This window comes from Saimiri boliviensis, chromosome 3 (assembly GCF_048565385.1).
Source record: "Saimiri boliviensis isolate mSaiBol1 chromosome 3, mSaiBol1.pri, whole genome shotgun sequence".
NCBI lineage: Eukaryota > Metazoa > Chordata > Mammalia > Primates > Cebidae > Saimiri > Saimiri boliviensis.
In genome coordinates, this window is record NC_133451.1 from 79,280,522 (window position 1) to 79,301,529 (window position 21,008).

General features: G+C 32.8%; 1 protein-coding gene across 9 annotated transcripts in view; it reads right to left on the reverse strand.

Moving 5' to 3' along the window:
- Window positions 1–21,008, reverse strand: part of MAPK10 (mitogen-activated protein kinase 10) — a 342,297-nt gene that overhangs the window by 53,306 nt on the left and 267,983 nt on the right. Inside the window, exon 9 of one of the 9 annotated variants that reach the window (XM_010334763.3) lies at window positions 15,466–15,537. The exons of the other annotated variants lie outside the window; for them this stretch is intronic. Within the exon in view, the coding sequence (XP_010333065.1) occupies window positions 15,466–15,537 (72 nt within the window). The remainder of the gene's footprint in view (window positions 1–15,465; window positions 15,538–21,008) is intronic. 9 annotated transcript variants of the gene reach the window in all.

The following is a 21,008-nucleotide window of genomic DNA, read 5'->3' on the forward strand; positions in this document are numbered from 1 at the left end:
ATTTTCCTAAATTACCTTTAAGATTTTTTTTCTCTAAAAATCTGGAATTTTTTTTCTATTTGTATACATCATGCATATCAATATAACTTTTGATGGTAAAACAACTCAGTTCTTTGCCAAATTCCTAAAAATCATATTTATTAAAGAAAGAAATCACCTATTTCATACCTATTTTTACCACTGACATCACTGAATATTGTTTTCAATGAAATATGTGAGTGAACAGAGGAATTTTAATTTAAAACAACAGATTTCTATCCAAGTACATCCAAGTTTACAAAGTACATTAAGCTTAAGGAATACCACAGAAAAAATATTACCTGTCTATGAAAATTAATACCCTCTTAAATCGGAGCTAGCTCTTTTGGCAGACAAACTCACTGACTAAGATTCTTTTTATCATCTATCATTAATATTTGATATATCAGAGTCTTGAGAGTGATAAACACCATCTACTCTGAAGAACCAGCTGGAAACAACTGATTTCAAACAGTTTTCCTTGCCATGTGTCAGTGAATAATAGAGACCTTGGAAATTCCCCTTACATCCAATACTGCAAGCAGTATTCTCTCCTACATTGCTTATTCTTCTACAACTCTGTTCTTTTGTGTTTGGTTAATTCATTCCACTAAGGTATGGTATGACAGTTAAGGGACTCTTACCATAATATCACTTAGTTGAAGTTTGTAAAGTCTTTACTCCTGGTTATTCAAGAGGTTGGGACTAAAAAAGATTGTCAATCCTGATTAAAGATAAACCTAACTGGGGCCGGGCGCGGTGGCTCAAGCCTGTAATCCCAGCACTTTGGGAGGCCGAGGCAGGTGGATCACGAGGTCAAGAGATAGAGACCATCCTGGTCAACATGGTGAAACCCCGTCTCTACTAAATATACAAAAAATTAGCTGGGCATGGTGGCGTGTGCCTGTAATCCCAGCTACTCAGGAGACTGAGGCAGGAGAATTGCTTGAACCCAGGAGGCAGAGGTTGCGGTGAGCCGAGATCGTGCCATTGCACTCCAGCCTGGGTAACAAGAGTGAAACTCTGTCTCAAAATAAAAAAAAAAAGATAAACTTAACTGTATTCAACAAAAGTAAATATATAATACACAGTAGCTAGGAGACTGAACAAAGATAAAATCAAATTAATTTGCAAATCCTCTTCTTACTCCCTATAATCTGGCTGAATAAAACTTAAATTACTACATATTCTCTCAGTTATTGGAATAAATAAATATATAAATAAAAAATATGTAACTATAGATTATCAACATAAGAAACGAATGTGGGAAAAACAATAATATTCCTGTGCAAAATAGTAGCAATAATTAAATAAGAACATGCTTTGATAAAAGCTCATCTAATTATCATGTGCATGAGAAAATGCAGTAGTAATTCACTAGAAATAATAAAACTAAAACATTATATAAGGTTAGAGTTACAAATTACTCTTAGACAAGAGCCTGTATTACTACTATGGATATAAGTAAGCTATATCCATAGTACATAGACATACTGAATAGAATACATTAGTATAGTAAAATAAAACCTAAGTGCTTGTCATTATAAATTACAAAGAGACATATTTTTTAAACAGTTGGGTTACCATGTGCTACCAAGCTATCATTTCATCACTGGCCAAACTTCCTCAAAATTCTAATCATTTGATGTCAAACTTAAAATAGAGGCTAAGAGGATGTCAGATTTTCTGTAACTAAGTCATTTAACAAAGTTGGCAAAATAATCCCAACATAGTATTATATCCTAATTACATTTGCTAGAATCATAAAGATATACACTAAAGAATTGCTTTTAAAGAAGCATTCCCAAAACAAAAAAAAAGTGATGCTTTTACATTAAAGTTTAAAGAGGGTCAGATATTCTGGAATTTGTTAAATAAGAATTGTTAAAATTCATCTTTTAATAAATCATAACTAGAGTCCATCGACACACTCGTGCTCATTCCTGCCTTAGATTGCTTTTAAATGAAACATTGTTGTGGTTCTCGATGCAATGGTTTACGAAAAGAAGGGTGGCAAGAATCTTTATCATTGTCAATGAAATAGTTAAATGTTCACACTGGAAATCTGTGTTGCAGCGATCTTTAAAAGTCTGTGTCTTTATTTAACCAATCCATTTCAAGTTTTTTCTTCCCATAAACATATGGGTATGTATATCTACATATGGTAAGTACTTGTTTTCCAGGTGTTCATAGGATACTAACATGAACCACTATGTCCAATTTAGTTGAGCACGTGATTTTTCTTTATAATACTAATTAACCTAACCTAAGCCAAGACTAGAAGTCCCATCTCTTGTTTGCATGTTCAGTGCTTATTTCAAGTATTCCAGTAAGGAAAAGAGTAAATTTGGAACGATATGGTAAAAAGTTGCTTTAATATGGCCATAAAATTAATGGTGTGTTTTGTCAGAAGCAATTCCCTTAAAGAATGTCTCTGAAGCCCCTTTCTTAGTCTATCTGGTTAACATATTCCCATGAAACAATTAGTTTTCTTAATATTTTATATAGAAAATCGATGAGTTCACGTCCTTTGTAGGGACATGGATGAACCTGGAAACCATCATTCTCAGCAAACTGACACAAGAGCAGAAAATCAAACACCGTATATTCTCGCTCATAGGCGGGTGTTGAACAATGAGAACACATGGACACAGGGAGGGGAGCACTACACACTGGGGTCCGTTGGGGGGAAATGGGGGAGGGACGGGGGAGTGGGGAGGTGGGAAGAGATAGCATGGGGAGAAATGACAGATACAGGTGAGGGGACAGAAGGCAGCAAAGCACACTGCCATGTGTGTACCTATGCAACAATCTTGCATGTTCATCACATGTACCCCAAAACCTAAAATGCAATAAAAAAAAAGAAAGAAAATATATTTTATATAGAAAATAAGGTGATATTTTAAATGGAAAAACAGATTTCCACAATGATTACATTTTTAAAATACATAAAATATCGACTAGATTTTGTGATTATGTGTTAATTATTAACATGATAAATATTTTTTAAAGAATGGCCAAAACCATTTTTGGAGAATAATTTATTTGCTTTACAATATCCGTAAGTTATCATTTTTATACGACACAGAGTGAGGATTTACAGATCCCAGCCCTGTGCAGTTATCAAAAAAGCAAAAAGTATATTTGTTTTTATATTTTTGATGTACTGCTTAAGAAATTATCACCCTTAACATATACCCTTATCAAATGAATTGAATACAAATGGAAAAGGGACATTTAGTAAGAATTATTTGACAGTAAATCACCCGATATAATTCTAAATTGACTACATAAAAGTAGAGCTATATTGCAAGAAGTTCAATTTTACAGAGCATGATGACAAGATAATATACAAATGTTATTACTGAGTTCTCCAATAAATAGTATTACAATAGGAGAGTAAACAAAGTAAATATGAATGTAAAAATGAGTTTCCGAAAACCTAAGATTGAAAATATTTTTAATTAATATTATCAATTAGCTAATAACTTACATTTCAAGCACTTCTCTTTCTTTAGCTTCCTTCGTTAGGGAACTTTCTAAAACAATAATGCCTTGAACCTAAGGTATGAAAAGGTCAATTCTGGGGCCTCTTCATTGCACAGGCCCTTATAAGACTTATCGTTTTCTGGGTATTTTGGGTCATAATTACAAAAATAATTTGTGCCATCCATATTTAAGCCTTCAGAACTTACTAAATGGAATCATAAAGAGCTATTTAATGGCCTCATTCAATTGTGTCCTTTGAATGACTACATCATGTATTTATGTTTTCCTCTATCATTGATTGTTTTTTGTTGTTATGAATGTGATTTCCAGAGCTGACACCTCATAGTTTCTGACTTGCTTTCTACTCTGCTCTAGGCCTTATATCCAATTCTTTATGCAAAAATTTTCTGACTTCTCTTTGCAATTTAAAGAACATCAGTGTTTGTCTCTAAATTCTTAGCTATGTCCCTAAGGACAATATTGCCAAATAGCAATGTTGGTATAGAATCGTTCCAAGAGAGACTTATCATCCACGCCAACCAGCTGTTTAGGCACAATGCTGAGTAGACTTATGTGGCTTTCTATTAGCTCTGCAGGAAAAAAATGTTGTGATCAATTAGTATGTCTGCAACAGGTGCACAATAAGGAAATTAAGGCACATAAGTCATGTATTAGGCATTATTATATTAAACTGTGGTTCCCAAACTTGAATAGTCATAACACAGGGAACTTACAAAAATACAGATCCCTTCTTCCTACTCACTGATCTGCAAGATTCTGAGTCCACAGGTCTGGGCTGATATCACAAAAACACCAGCAGTAATTGTAATAAAGTATGGGACTATATTTTAAGAAATACTAGTGTAGAATATACCAAACATCTCTTGTGAGTTACTAAGTCCAGCTGTAAGAATAAAATACTAACATGTTTCAGTTTTATGATACAAATAAGAATAGGATCAAATTCACCAAAAGATTATTCCACACCTATTTGATACCGAAAAATTGGGGGTCATTCACCTGAGAATACTTGGAGAAAGAAAAGTATTAATCTCTATTTCTTTGCCCATGCAATTTTCCTGCAAAGTCCATGGGAAATTATAGTAAGTGGCACTTGTAGGCTCCCAGTAAATGCAGAAGAATTCTGTCCCTCATCATCTGTGGGAGAACTAAAATTGTATGTTGCTATTACCAGGGGAATAATACCCAAGGAAAGTACTAATTATAGCTCCTTGTGATTAAATTTGTGGTTAAAAGAATTTTTTCTAAAAATAATTATAAAGATATATATATGTGTATATATGCACAAACATACAGAGTTCTGAATCTAGATTTCCAGGTTTATGTTTTGAATTGTTTTGTTTCTTTAAAAAAATGTTTTTAGGGTATTTTTTATTTGAAAATGTTTTTTTCCTTTCAAAAGTCCTTGTCAGATTCGGGTAACAGGAAATATGAATAAGACTTAATGAACAATTGTAACTAACATCTGTTTTAATTATAGTTGAGCATAGGAAGAAGAATTGTAAGCCAAAACACATCCACAACATGAAGCTGGCAAATTAAATAAAAGGCCATTTGTACTCTGGCACTGGCACATTGCTAGTGTTACAATATGGAACATGGAATATTCAAAGGCTAATATTTGAAACTTTATGTAAATCTATTCACTATTACATCCTATCTCTACTTAGAAATAAAAAAATGGAGAGGCATGTAACTTACAAGCAAATCCAATATATATTAATGTGTTGCAATGGCAGAATTTTCATTAAGCTATTGAAGGTTAATCTTTGGGGAGTTTCATTCGCATAGGCCTCTTACAAGACTAATTTTTTGTTGGTAATTTTATTTTTTGTAAATAGCAACTGAATGATATTCTGATCTCAAAAACATTGGACTTGATTTTCTCAGCATGAGATAGTATTTTGAAAGTGGGAAGAGACCTTGGAGATCATGTAATTTGGCATCTCTATTTTAAAGCTGAAAAGTATTAAAGCCCTTTCCAATTTGGTAAATAATTATTTTTAAAAAAGCTAATACAAACAGCCTACATTAACAGAAATATAGATTCTACTTAAGAGAAATTCAGGGACACTGTGCTCTATTCTGTAAGACCAAATCTGGAAAATTACATTCATTTCTGTTTATAATACTACATACAGTGGAAGTTAACAAGAGGCAGTCAAGCTTATATGAGGTCAAGAAAATATACCACTTAAAGCATAGTTGAAAAAAACTTTTGACATTTAAACTAAAAAAAGAAGATATGAGGTTGTTCTTGCCTCCATCCTAGCATTTTGGTCTCTCTTATTCTGTAGCTATTATCACCTTCTTTTAGTATCTTGCATTTTTAATGTAAATATCATTATAATAAGAATTTTTGTCAGTTTTTTTTAAACTAATGTATTTCTGGAGACAAGAAGTACCCAGTATACAGTAGGTGCTCAAAAATATTTATGTTATAAATTAATGTCTATTTTACACCCAATCAGAGTTTTGTACAGACAGAATACAAAGAATGGAAGAAATAAAATATTCAAAGAAACAACAGCTGAGAAATTCCAGTAACTGAAGAAAGGTTGGAATCTAGGAAACAATGATTCTCAATGGAGATAAATAAAAAGAAATCCACACCGAGTCTCACAGTAGAGAAACAGCAGATAATCAAATACCAAGAAAAAAAATCCCAAGTGAAGGAAAAGGACAGATTATCTCCTAAGATGCTATTACACTGACAACTGATTATTTACCAGCAATACTGGGGAAAAAAAAAGAAAGTAGAATAATAGCTTTCAAACACCAAAAGAAAATCAATTTCACTGTAAAATTCTATATCTAACCAAACTATATTTCATATAAGGGAACCTCAATTAAAATAGAGTTTTAATATCAAAGACTCCACTAAAGATACTTTCTAAAGACATACTTCAGGAGAAAATAATAATAATCTCAAAATAAAAGGTCAAAATGTAAGGAGTAGTGGTAAGCCAAAAAATAGCAATCATAAGGGTAAGTGTAAACAAACCACCTTTATGAAAAAAAAAAATCATAGTATTGTCAATTTATGAGCCTAAAAAGAAAACTAAAATACTGGGCATTGATAGCATATTTAAGTCAGGACAATAATTATCTAAATTAACATTTGCCAAGATCATTTTATGTTCAAGAGAAAGATTAAAATAAATCATCTTAATTAAAATAGCATTTTATACAAAATTGAACTTTAAATACAACTCCAAAATAAATACAAATAGGGATTTTTTTTAAAAAGTTAGCAAGCCAATTCTAAAATCTTAATAGAAGAGCAATGGTGCATTAATAGTCAAGATACTTCTGAAGATAACCAAGAAAAAAAAAGAAGGGTATTTACCCTAACTGATGTAAGTGAAGAGCATATATTTATATTCATTAAGAAAGGATGTTCATGGTCCAGAGATAGACAAACCAGTGGAACAGAACACAGAGCCTAGGACTTAACACCCCTCCACCAAATATGTGGAGACTTATTAGAGAGGCAGTATTATAGATCTGTAAAGAAAAAGTAAGTTAATCAATAAATGAAACTCGAATAAAGTGGATTCTTTCACACAGGAAAAAAAAATCAATTCCATGTGGACTAATGGTTTAACTGTAAAAAACTAAACTTTAAAATATTTCCAGTAAAGTTATAGCACAATATAGTAGTATCAAATGATTCTGAAGACATAAAACATATAAATTATGGAACATATAGGAAAAGACAGACTGCCAGCTTCTAAAATTACCATAAAATAAAATGGGAAAATAATCCAAATACAAGAAGATATTTGCAACACATAAAACTGACAAAAATTAGATGCCAAATTATATAAGGAATGTCTACTAATCAACAGGAAAAAAACACAATAGAAAAAAGTGTGTTCATTCTTGGTTTTATAAAAGAGATATTTTACCAAAGGAAAATAATAGTGGCCCATGAACATGGAAAAAGATCCTTAGCTTCCCTTGTAGATGAGGAAGTGTAAATTAAACCTCCAATGAAATAGTGTTTTAAATACAAGAGATTGGTAATAAATTTAAAAATAAATATGACAATAGCAAAAGTTGATGAGGATGTGGACCACATATATAAAATGTTACTCTAGAAATCAATTCGATGTTACATGGGAACATTAAAAATGTGTACACCTATGAACCCAGGAATTTATTATTAAGAAAACCTTGCACATGTGCTCTTTTAAACATATATTCATAGCATCATGGTTTGTAAAAGAAAAAAACAATAAAACCTGTATATTTCAAAGTCTACTTATAGGATAATGAGTTAGTTATAGATACCTCTACAGACTGAAATACTATTCAGCAATGAAAATGAGTTAACCATGTCCAGTCCATAAACATGAATAAATTTGAAAAATATAATGTTAAGTTTTTTAAAAAGCAAGTCACAAGATAATGATGATAGTATGGCATGTAAAATACATAAAACTAAACCATAGATTGTATAAAGATAAATATGCAAATAGTAAAAACATAAGGAAAATTACAGATACAGTAAAAACAGATATTTAGAACTGTGGCTAACTCCGTTTGGAAAAGGGAGGATGTGGCTGCTGTGGAGCACATAAAAATATTAGGTAGTATTGGGAAGGTACTGTTTTTTAACCTGAATGGTAGCATATGTGCGTCTATTTATTAATCCTATTCAAAAGCTATGCTTTTAATATTAACTCACTTGTTTAATACAAAATGTCTTATAATTTCTTAAATAAAATGTCAACTATGATAAAATTCATTGTATCTCCCCCCCAAAATTATCCTAGCAGTTAAATTTTGATTCTTTTATATATCATTAAAAACATATTTGATTGAATAAAATTCCATTAACATTATCTACTATAATGTAGCGTATAAATTCCTTTAAGAACAGTGTGGTTATCTAAATTTCTTACTACTAAAAACAACGTGTCAAACTTTTGTAGGCACAAAAGGTAAAAGATAGAATATCTTTTTAACATTTTAAGCTTTGCTGTTGAGTGAGTTCATATATTAAGATATATGTCTGAGGAGGCAGAACAGGTTGGCAAAATAGAAGGCTCCACCAATCATTCTCCCTGAAAGGACCCTAATTTAACAACTACCTATACCAAAAAACACCTTCATAGGGATCAAAAATCAGATGACCACTCATAGCATCTGGTTTTAATTCCCATATTGTTGAAAGTGGTACTGAAGAGGCAGGAGAAACTGTCTTGAATTGCCAGTCCCACCCCTTCCCCATCCCCAGCAGCATAGTGCAAAGAGTAATTCTGTGTGCCAGGAAGAGGGAGAGCTGCAATTGTGAGGAATTGAACTCAGTGCTGCCCTTGTTGTAGCAGAAAGTAAAACCAAACCAAACTCAGTCAACACCCGCCCACAGGAGGAGCATTTAAACCAGCCTTAGCCAGAGGGGAATCGCCAATCCCAACAGTCAGTACTTGAGTTTCCACAAGACTTACCACTGCTGACTAAACTGCTCTGGGACTGAGAATAAATTTGAAAGGCAGTCAAGGTCACTAGGACTGAAACTCCTAGGAGAATCCTAGTCCTGAACTGGGCTCAGAGTCAATGGACTTTTGGGACATGTGACCTACTGAGACACCAGCCAGAGCAACTAAGGGAGTGCTGGCATCACCCCTCCCCTAACCCATTATCTTGTGACTTGCTTTTTAAAAAACTTAACATTATATTTTTCAGATTTATTCATCTTTATGAACTGGACATGGTTAAGTCATTTTCTTGTGACTTGCTTGTAACTTGCTTTTTAAAAAATTTAACATTATATTTTTCAGATTTATTCATGTTTATGGACTGGACATGGTTAACTCATTTTCAGAGCTGAGTAGTATTTCAGTCTATGGGTATCTATAACTAACTCATTATCCTGTAAGTAGACTTTGGAATATATACAGATTTTATTGTTTTTTTTTTTTCCTTTACAAACCATGATGCTATGAATATATGTTTAAAAGAGCACATGTGCAAGGTTTTCTTAATAATAAATGCCTGGGGTCTTCAGTGTCATGGTGCCTAGCTCACAGTTCCAAAAGAGACCTCTTTCATCCACATGAGGAGAGGAGGGGGAAGAGTGCAAAGAACTTTGTCTTGCATTTTGGATATCAGCTCAACCACAGTAGGCTAGGACAACAGAGTTGTGAGGCCTCCTTTCCAGCCCCCAGTTCCCAGATGAGATTTCTAGATACACCGTAGAACAGAAGGGAACCCATTGCCTTAAAGGGAAAGACCAATTCATATCAGAATTCATCACCTGCTAACTGAAGAGTCCTTGGGCCCTGAATAACCAGCAGCAATACCCAGGTGCTATGTTGAGGGGCTTGGGTGAAACGCTGAGACTTGCTGGCCTCAGGTGAGACTTGGCACATTCCCAAATGTGGTGACTATGGAGTGAGACAAAAAAGCAGAGATAAAATAAAGGGGATTTTGTCTTGTACCTTAGGCACCAGCTAGGCCACAGTGTGGGTAGAGCACCAAGCAGGCTCTTGAGGTACCAATTTCATGATTTGGCTCTTGGATGGCATTTCTGGACCATTCAACTTGGAAAACAAGTCAAACTATTGTTGTTTGAAGATTATATGACGTTATGTTTGGGAAAACAAAGACTCCATCAAAAAAACTATTTAAACTGATAAAGAAATTCAGTAAAGTTGCAGGATACAAAATTAACATACAAAAATCAGTAGCATTTCTATATGACATCAGCGAACAATCTGAAAAAGAAATCAAAAGAGTAATCCCATTTATAATATCTACAAACAAAATAAAGTACCTAAGAAGTAATTTAAGCAAACAAGTGGGAGATCTCTACAACAAAAACTCTAAAACACTGTTGAAAAAAATTGAATAGAAAACAAAAAAATGGAAAGATATTATATATTCATAGACTGGAAAAACAAATATTGTTAAAATGTCCATACTACCCAGAGCAATCTATGATTCAATGCAGTCCCTATCAAAATACAAGTGGCATTCTTCACTTATAGAAAACACAATCCTAAAGTTTATATGGAACCACAAAAGACCCAGAATAGCCAAAGTTATCCTAAGCAAAAAGAACAAAACTAGAGGAATCACATTACCCAACTTCAAATTATACTACAGAAATTTAGAAACCAAATAGCATGATACTGGCATAAAAACAGACATATAGAATAATAGAACAGAAAATAGAACCCAGAAACAAATCCACACACCTACAGTGAACTCATTTTCAACAAAAGTGCCAAGAACATAAACTGGAGAAAACATAGTCCCCTCAATAAATTGTGTGGGAAAACTGGATATCCATATGCAGAAGAGTAAAACTAGATCCCTATCTCTAACCATATACAAAAATTCAATCAAAATGAATTAACGACATAAATACAAGACTTTAAATTATCAATCTTCTATCAGAAAACATTGGGGAAATTCTCCAGGACGTTGGTCTGGGCAAAGATTTCTTGAGTAATACCTCCCAAACACAAGTAACCAAAGCAAAAATGGACAAATGGGATCATATCAAGCTAAAAAGCTTCTGCACAGCATGAAAACAGTCAACAAAGTGAAGAGACAACCTAGAGAATGAGAGAAAACATTTGCAAGCTACTCATCTGACAAGCCATCTGACAAGTGATTAATAACCAGAATATACAAGGAGCTCAAACAACTCTATAGGAAAAAATCTAATAATCTGAGTAAAAATGGACAAAAGATTTAAATAGACATTTGTCAAAAGAACATATTCGAACGACAAACAGGCATATGAAAAAGTGCTAACATCACTGATCATCAGAGAAATGCGAATCAAAACTACAATGAGATATCATCTCATCCCAGTTAAAATAGCTTCTATCCAAAAACAGGCACCAATAAACACCGGGGAAGATGTGGAGGAAGGGAACCCTTGTACACTCCTGGAACTGTAAGGTAGTATAATAACTATGGAGAACAGTTTTGTGGTGCCTCAGAAAACTAAAACTAGAGCTACCATATGATCTGGCAATCCCACTGCTGGGTATATACCCAAAAGAAACGAAATCAGTATTTTGAAGAGGTTTCTGCACTCCCATGTTTGTTGCAGCACTGTTCACAATAGCCAACATTTGGAAGCAACCTAAGCATCCATCAACAGATGAATGAAGAAAGAAAATGTGGTACATTTTAAAATGTTAAGTGAAATGGTAAGGCACAGAAAGACAAACGTTGCGTGTGTTCACTTCTAAGTGGGAGCTGAACAATGAGAACACATGGACACAGGGAGGGGAATAATACACACTAGGCCCTGTTGGGGGGCAGAGTGGGAGAAGGGAAAGCATTAGGAATAACAGCTAATGGATGCTGAACTTAATACCTGTGATAGGTTGACAGATGCAGCAAACCACCGTGGTATGTTTACCTATGAAGCAAACCTGCACATACTGCACATATACCCTGGAACTTAAAATTAAAATTGATTTTTTGTTTGTTTGTTTTGAGACCTAGTCTTGCTCTGTCACCCAGGCTGGAGTGCAGTGGCTCAACCTCGGCTCACTGCAACCTCCGCTTCTCTGGTTCAAGGGACTCTCCTGCCTTAGCCTCCTGAGTAGCTAGGATTACAGGCACCCACCACCACATGCCCAGTTTATTTTTGTATTTTTAGTAGAGATGTGTTTTCACCATGTTAGCCAGGCTGGTCTTGAACTCCTGACTTTAGGTGATTTGCCCACCTTGGTCTACCAAAGTGCTGGGATTACAGGCTTGAGCCACCGAGTCGGCCGTTAAATTAATTTTAAAAATCAGAACAATTGAACTCAAGGAGATAGAGAGTAGAAGGATGGTTACCAGAGGCTGGAAAGGATAGCAGACCAGGTGGTGGGTGGGGATGGTTAATGGAGAAAAGAAAAGGTTAGAAAGAATTAATAAGATCTAGTATTTGATAGCACAACAAGGGGACTACAGTAAATAATAATTTAATTGTACATTTTAAAATAACTATAAGAGTATAATTAAATTGTTTGTAACATAAAGGATAAATATTTGAGGGGGTGGATATTCCATCTTCCATGATGTGATTATTATGCATTGCATACCTGTATCAAAATTCTCATGTTCCCCATAAATATATATACCTATTATGTACCCAGAAAAATTAAAAATTAAAAAAAGATATGCATAGCTCATATTCCAAGAGCTGTTAGAGATTATTGTTTTGAGAATGCTTTTATAAAATGAGGATATATTCATTAAAAAACCATAACTCCTTATAATGTATTAAATAGGTGTATATTATACATATGCATATCTCCAGCTCCATTTTAATGTCTCTATTTTACTAACAGATTTAGGTATAATTTTATTGTCTTTTCAGATAACTCATTTCTAATAACAGAATTTTTAAAATCAGTAACGTCTTATATGTTCAGAGGTTAATTATTTGATATTCAGCGTTCATAATTTGTTTGCTTTAAAAAGACTGATTTAAAACTTTAACCAAGTTTGAAATTATTAAGAGACCACAGCCCACAATTGTAAGACATACTTGAGAAAATGATTCCTATTTGTCTTCCAAGAATTTACAAATATGTCCTCATACAAGAGCCCCATAAAGGACTTCATACCCAAATATCAAGGGCATTGAATATGATACTGCCACATTACTAGAAACCTAAACAATTATTTACAAGAAATTTTGACACCCAAATTATAAAATGATATACAAGCAACTTTTCCCAAGAAACTATTCTAAGAAATGTCAAACTGTATTTAATAACCCAGTTGTAGAAATGTTTTAATTTTTTTTAAATTTATTTATTTTACTTTAGGTGCATACTATATCTGGCATTTCTCCCCATGTTATCCCTCCCCACAGTCCCCTCCCTTCTCAGACCCCACTGTCTCTCCCCTACCCCTACCAACTGCCCCTAGTGTGTGATACTCCTCTCCAAAACATAACAGAAGTCATTTTAAAACATTCATTTTAATTTACAGGTGGCAATTATTCATTTCAGTCACCAATTATTCAACCACAATGAACTACTGAAAAAACTTTGTTTTTTCAATTTTATATTTATGCCCAAGACAATTTTATATTTATGCCCAAAGGCCAAACACAATGTTATAATTGATTGGGAATAAAAGAAGTATTATTTTTTTAATCCTCCAGATTTTTAAGAAATCCAAGGGAATTTAGTTTTTATAAAGCCAGCATAGTTTCAAATAGCATTAACATTGATGTGGTAAATTATATATGTCATTTAATAAAATGTATATTTAAAAAACAAAACAGCAATATAGACAGATTTTTTTAAATTGTGTCAAATGCAAGATTAGAAAAAAAATTTTAGTAAGAATAATCAGAAGTAAAAACAGTGTAACTTTATTTTTAACCAAAGTATTTTAAGTTCTTTCTTCCAACAAAAATTGAGTGCCTGATTCAATCATTTCCAGAACTATTTCTTTTAATATATAGAGAGACTATATGTATGAAACTATATATATATTTATATATGTGTGTATATATGTATATATAAAACCAGATATAAATATTAATTCTCAAGTTTATACATTACATTATAAACATTTACTAAAGAATTGTAATGTAGGTGTTAGAAACTTAAAGCAAATGGCTAATTATAACATCCATGGATGTACCATATTCGTAATTAGATTTAGTCTTATCAGACATTAAAACCCCATTATTATAGGCTCAATTTTATTTTTGAAGTATGTTATTGAAGCAGAGGTTTTACCTTTAGTAGGATGAAAACATGAAACTTTCATAAGTGACTAAGTGTAGAGGGATATTTAACTAACTAAGGGAGTAACTGATTTTTAAGCCTGATGCTAGGACCCATGAACATCCATATACTAATCACTAATCACACACTATCCATATCTATTTAATACTGCAGAACCTCTGGAATCTGTTTGTTTGTTTCTTTGTTTGTTTAGAGATAGGGTCTCCCTCTGTTGCCTAGGCTGCAGTGCAGCGGCACAATCGCTGCTCACTGCAGCCTTGACCTTGAGGCTCAAGCTGTCCTGCAAGATAGTTTCTTTGTCGCTGAGACTACAGGTGCTGCCACCATGCCTGGCTAAATTTTTTATTTTTATTTTTTGTAGAGACAGGGATCTTGCTCTGTTGCCCAGGCTGGTCTCAAACTCCTGGGCTCAAGTAATCCTTCCACTCCAGCCTCCCAAAGTGTTGGGATTATAGACATATACTGCCACATCTGGCCTTGATCTTTACTTGTTAATTATTTGTTGTTTAAGACAGAATCACTTTTAATTATTCAAGTGATTTCAATGTATTTCTTCAGATATTATATATAGCCATTATCAATTAATGAAGTTTTAATTATTGTACTTGTTAATAAAATGCAGAAAATAAGAGAAAGAATTAGAAATATTATTCCCATAAATGGAATGAATAAGAAAAATAATTTTAGAAAAAGTTTCAGCTGTAAAATGAAATTCATATGCATGCTTTCTGAATATATGTGAAAATAAACCAATTAGTATTTGTGGAGAAACATGAATCTGATAAAAATGCCCATGCCATATGAATATTTCTCATTATATCAAAGTATAACTCTTCAGTCTTAGAACTGAAAGACTTTTTAATTTATTATCTAGCTATGAATACATCTTAATTTTGAAAAATCTACGACAACAAAAACAAGAAAGAAGAGTACACAATGTTATTAGTTTGGTAGAACTGAATTCAGGCAGACCTTTTGATATCAGGTTTACTCTTCCATATTTGTTACTGTATTATCCACATAAGATCTTACTAGGAGACAAAGTTACTCTGTCATAATGCCAGCTTGTAAATATTTGATGCTGAGTCTCACAGAAACTTTCTAGTGACTGTGAACAAATACCATAAGCAGAATTGCATCTGAGACAACAGGGAATTAATTGAGAGTGACACCCAGAGATACCACTGGCTGCTAGGAAGGATACGATCAGTGCCAGGAAACAGCACTGCACCTTTTATCATTTCTCCCATGATGCACCCTACTGACCACATGTCAACTGAAAACAAAAATGAAATGAAGATAAACAAGAACACAGGAATAGAACAACAAATAAATGAAAACACTGGGCTACCCATGCCATAGAGTAATAGCCTGACTTTTCACTGACTGGATGAGAGGCCAGTCGCATGATCATTAGTATTTTAAACAGTAGAAAGGGGAGCACACAGACTGTCAAGGCCCTTTTCTGTCATATAACTGAACCAACAATGCCGCCCAATGCTACTTAAAGTAGAAGAGTATTACATTGCAATTATAACTCAATGATTAATTCAGGTTTCAATTTAAAAGGTCTAATTTGCATTCATCTACTAGAATCCTACTGATTTTTATCATAAATTATTCTAGCTAGTGTTAATATGCAAATCAATTTCTTTTTTACTCTTGTATACATATTTGAATAAGAAAAAAGAAAAACTGAGCTGCCGGCAACCTCAAAAGAGTTACTTTTAGAAAATACATTTACATTTACTCTTACTTATAAATGAAATACAGTTCCAGAAGTGAAAAGCCAGTTCAAGAATGAATGTTTCAGAATATGTTGTCTTAGTTTCATTGACTCCCACCAAAGGGGCATGTTTCTCAGCAGGAAGCCTTGTCTTAGTCTTATAAACACGGTTGCTTCATAATGATAAGAAACGCTAGCTTTCAAAATGGAATGAAATAAACGTGAAATAAACACGTCTAAAGAGCTGATTCTTCTTCTGAGACTGTGAATCTAAAGAAATCTGGAATTCAAGGTGAAATTACAATGAATGATCTCTCTGCTATTGCCAGGTATCATCCAGAACTTAAAACCAGGAAGCCAGGGCAGAGTGCACATGGGCAGGGGCAAAATGGGGAAGCGTGAAGCAACAGAGTGGTATCTCTTTCTTGAAGTGTACTTGGTTACTCATTTGTTTTACTTAAAAGTCAGAAAGAGAGATAGGGCATACTTATGAGGAAAAAAAATAAAGCAGAAGAATGAGGGATGTTGAGGGGGAGCAAATAGAGAAAGGCATTAAGATGGCAGCACAATATAATTTTGCTCCACTTACTTTTCAAATTACATCTTGTAATTTGGCAGTGACCTTAAAGAGTTCCTCATGAGATTCATTCCAATGTGAAAATCTCACTCGGGTTAAACCCAAAGTTTCCATTGTTTGATTTAACACCTAAACAAAATGATCACTGCAAAGAAATGGTTACAGCTTTGAGGGTGATAAGCATACCCAAAGAAGCAAATTTGTTTGCTTCCAGCTTAGGAAAGCAACTGACATGCAAAAATATCAGGGAAAGATAGAGCAAACAGTTGTGCACCCCTTTATTGTGAACGTGTTTGTAATTTCAAGTAACATCTATTTTACAGCAGGTTGGTATTGAGAAATCTTTGATTAAAGAAAAAAAAAACTCTGAAAAAATATTTATTTTTAAATTCCAAGTATTCCTATCATACTGTTCAAAGAGACCAGTTTGACAAAATTGCTATTTATGGTATATCTATATCTTACACATGTGGAAGAGATACACAAAAAATATTGACACCAAAAAACTTAATATGCAGTGTTTTCTCTTGCCTGTCTCCATTCAAACATTTAGAAAAAATGGTTTCTGCCATCAGGCAGTCTGGGACTTAAGAAGCATCTATTTCTATTTCTTATTTAGCACAAAACTGTTTTTTATAATATCTCTGGTAGACATACTCATCTTTTTCTACTAGAGAACCGACTCCATTGCTTTCTAACTGTGTAATCTTGGCCAGGTTACTTCTCTCTAAACCTCAATTTTATTCTATAAAATATTGATGATAAACTGTATTTATTATGCAGAGTTTTATGAAAGACTCAAAAAGTTATGTCTAGTAAAGATCCTTGCACAATTCCCTGGTACATAGTAAGTCCCCAATAAATATTATTTATGCATCATTATGTATTAAATAACATATTAAAATTATATTTGGGAATTAAATATATATGGAAAAGGTTTATTCATTTTAAATTTACATAATTATATTATATATTTACATCTATAATAAAGAAATCTTTCCAATGGAGGAAACTTGCTACTCACTAGGCAATCTCTTTTATTATTGAAACCACTTAGAAAGGCATCCTACATATTGAATCACATTGACTCTATGGAACTTCTCTTCACTATGTAAATAGGAATGACCTTGTTTCCTCATCCTATAGTAACCTTAAAATATGTAACTATAACCTGTAATCCCTAACCATAACTCTCTTAAAACTGGCTGATTTTATCTTTCAGGCTAAAATCCCTTTTTGTGTGTGTATTTGTATTTGTTTTTACTGTTCTTCATGCGCCTTTAAACAACAGCAACGGCACAACAGATGGCCTAAATGGAATTCTAGTCTCTATGTTGCCTTAGCCTCAATTGGTTCTATACAGTTGTTGATTCAATAACTGCTATTAGTAACTGGTATATCTCCCAGTTCTCTTTTTTGTGTGGGGGATCTAGGAGATATTCCAATGTAAAATAAGAACATTTATTTAAAATGTATCTTTAATAGGTTTAATAGATCTCAAAGCTTTTGCATAAAAATAATGCAGAGATAAAAGCTCTAGATCTGAAATTCTGATGTACATATTGAATTTCATTTTCTTTATTTTAATAACTCTTTCTGGGTGAAAATATCCTAAAACTCTTTCTAATTCCCATTTTAACTTTACTCACTATTCTCTTTTCCCAGTGTATATTTATATCTATGCTACCAAAGTGCTACTCTTTGTGCCTAGAAATGATAAGCTCTGTACCTTGAATTACAAAAATTGAATATATACATATACATTTATGTGGATTTTTATGTACTCAAGACAGGATTATGGCCCAAGATAAAGCCATTGTACCAAAATTCATGAATTTGTCATCCCCACTAGCAAATAATATGTAATAAAAGAATTTTATATCAACTCCTATTGAACAGGAAGATGGCAAGCCTTCCCTCTACTGATTTATCTATATTGGGATACATAAATATACTAATATAATATGCGTTTGTATATATTAGTGATATATATATTTTGCTAATCAAGGTAAGACTAGATTATTTATGAAATTGTGAAGTATTACAATGAATAGAGACTGTGCATACACCTTAGAAGTAATTAGGAAATTCAATCACTATTGGAAACTGGATTTTTATGCTTTCTGAGACAATCTGGTTTAGCATTTGGGTCTCTATAAGAGTTCTGCACAGTAATGCTGCCAAGGTAGAATTCTGCTGGCTTTTAAAATTCTGATTCCTCACATTCTTCCATCATCATTCTACATTTCCATAGGCAGACGGCAGATTCATTTGCAATTGCAACACTCAGATAACTGAGTCACTTTCCTTAAAAGAAATGTTAGGTAAGTTTTGGTGTTACCAAAATATGGTTATTAATTTTCTGAGTGAGAATCTCTGAAAATTTCGTGTCATATTATTTGTCAGAAATTAGTTTGTACTAAACTGTCTTTTTTCTATTTCTAACCAAGAGACAGACATGATGTAATGTAGGCCATGGAAGTAAAATCGAAATAAATGAAGAACTCTATTGCTACTTCCACACTCAGTCTAATAGTTCAGATCACGATCCATGATTAAATCATTTTTGGACTACATAAGCTTCTGTTCTGGAAAACGTTTCCTATCTAGGAGATTATGTGGTCTTTTAACATAATTTCTGAGACTTCTCCTTAACACACCTACGTATATTTTCACTTAGCGTAGAATTTATACAAATTTTCTTTCAATGAATAACTCAACATATGATAGTAAGAATATTTAATATAGTTTTCTAAAATCAGAACATTGCTTTGAAAACTAGTTATGTAATAATTTTATAAAAATTGTTATAAAATTAAAAGTTATAAAATTAGAACATTTCTTTTAAAATTAGTTTACTAAGTTATACCTCTAGTTATTTAACAAAAGGACCTTGTATTAAACTTCAGTTGAAAAACAGAATTCTAAGGATACTGATATACATAAATAAACTAAGAATGTACATATTTTGCTCATGTGAATCTAAGTAAGAAAAATAAGCAACAATTCACAAACTTAATGCTAAATATTGTAATGCCAGGAAATCAGAAAAAGACTTTCTCCTTGAGTCTACCTATTATAAAACTTGCTTTTATTTCTTTACAACCTCAGAATCTCCAGCTCCCATTCTGGTGACTCCTGTCTCACATTTTCATAAAATAATAATAAAAGAGAAGAGTAGCAAGCATACTAGTGGTAAACATGGATTCTTTAAAATAAATGTATTCTTTTAAATACATTTAAATAATAAATAATTTTATTTTAAATATATATATAATTATGTGCAATTTGCTTATAGATGTGAAAAATACCTATTAAATTTTTTCATTCTAATTTTATTTAAAGCCATACATTTTATATTGTTTTAAATAACCCTGTATTATCTTAATTGCAACAAACAGAGTTAGACTATATAGTAAGTTATTAGCTGCAAAAGTTTATTAGGAATTAAGCACTGTTATTTCAAAGAGGTAAGAAGAGTTTAAAAATATCTCTGTGCTAGATGGATATAACAATCTGTAAACACAAATTTTTGTTCATTTTACTTTGATCCTTCCTAATGTTCATAAACTTATAAAGATATAGCATTCCGTTCATTTGAGGGTATTTTTTTTTATTTCTTCAAATATACTTTTGGAAAACCATTTACCTGTTCCTTAATAACTTGGCTTCCTGGCAAGGTTATATGTATATCCCATTCATCTTAATTGCAATTTCTTGTTCAGAGGGAAAGGCAAGAGGAGCTATTTTAGCAGTCTAGCTGTTAGCTTTTGATATAATATGCTTGAGGTCTAGAATTTTCAAATGAGTGTAGTGTGCCTGTTTTTAACTTTACCATATCCAGAGAATATTGGCCAAGAACTTAGATAAAGGAACATCGCAGGGTTTGCTCAAAGAAGGTGCTACCATTTGAAGTAGAATGGAAAAAATAAGGTTGAAGAATGCATCTAAAAGAAGGTTTGAAGAAAGGACTCATGAGAAATATACTGGGACTATAGAAGCCTTTGATAATTAAGAAGATGGCATGCCCCGGTTGGGGTTTGGGGTGGGTGAAGGCAGTGAGTGACTGGATAGTTCTTAGAAAAACTTCTAAGGAAGCATTGTAAAACTGCTTTCCTGTAAATTTTACTGAAAGGAACAAAATCTGAGTGAAGCTAAAGCCACTGATTTATCTGTTCTTTGGACTACATAAAGAAAATAATGGACTTGGCATGTTTACTACTCTCTGACTTGAAAGTCAGCATGGGTTTAAGAATGCTTAGTTAAGAATGTTTAGTAATATATTTAAATATGAATGTGCATTATAATATTGTATACATAAACTACATTATGTCAAAATATATGCTATGAAATATGTTTTAATCATAAAACTATAGTGAAAATTAAGTGTATGTATAATTAAGAAACACTTTATACAAGAAAAATAAGTATTAAGTGATCCTTT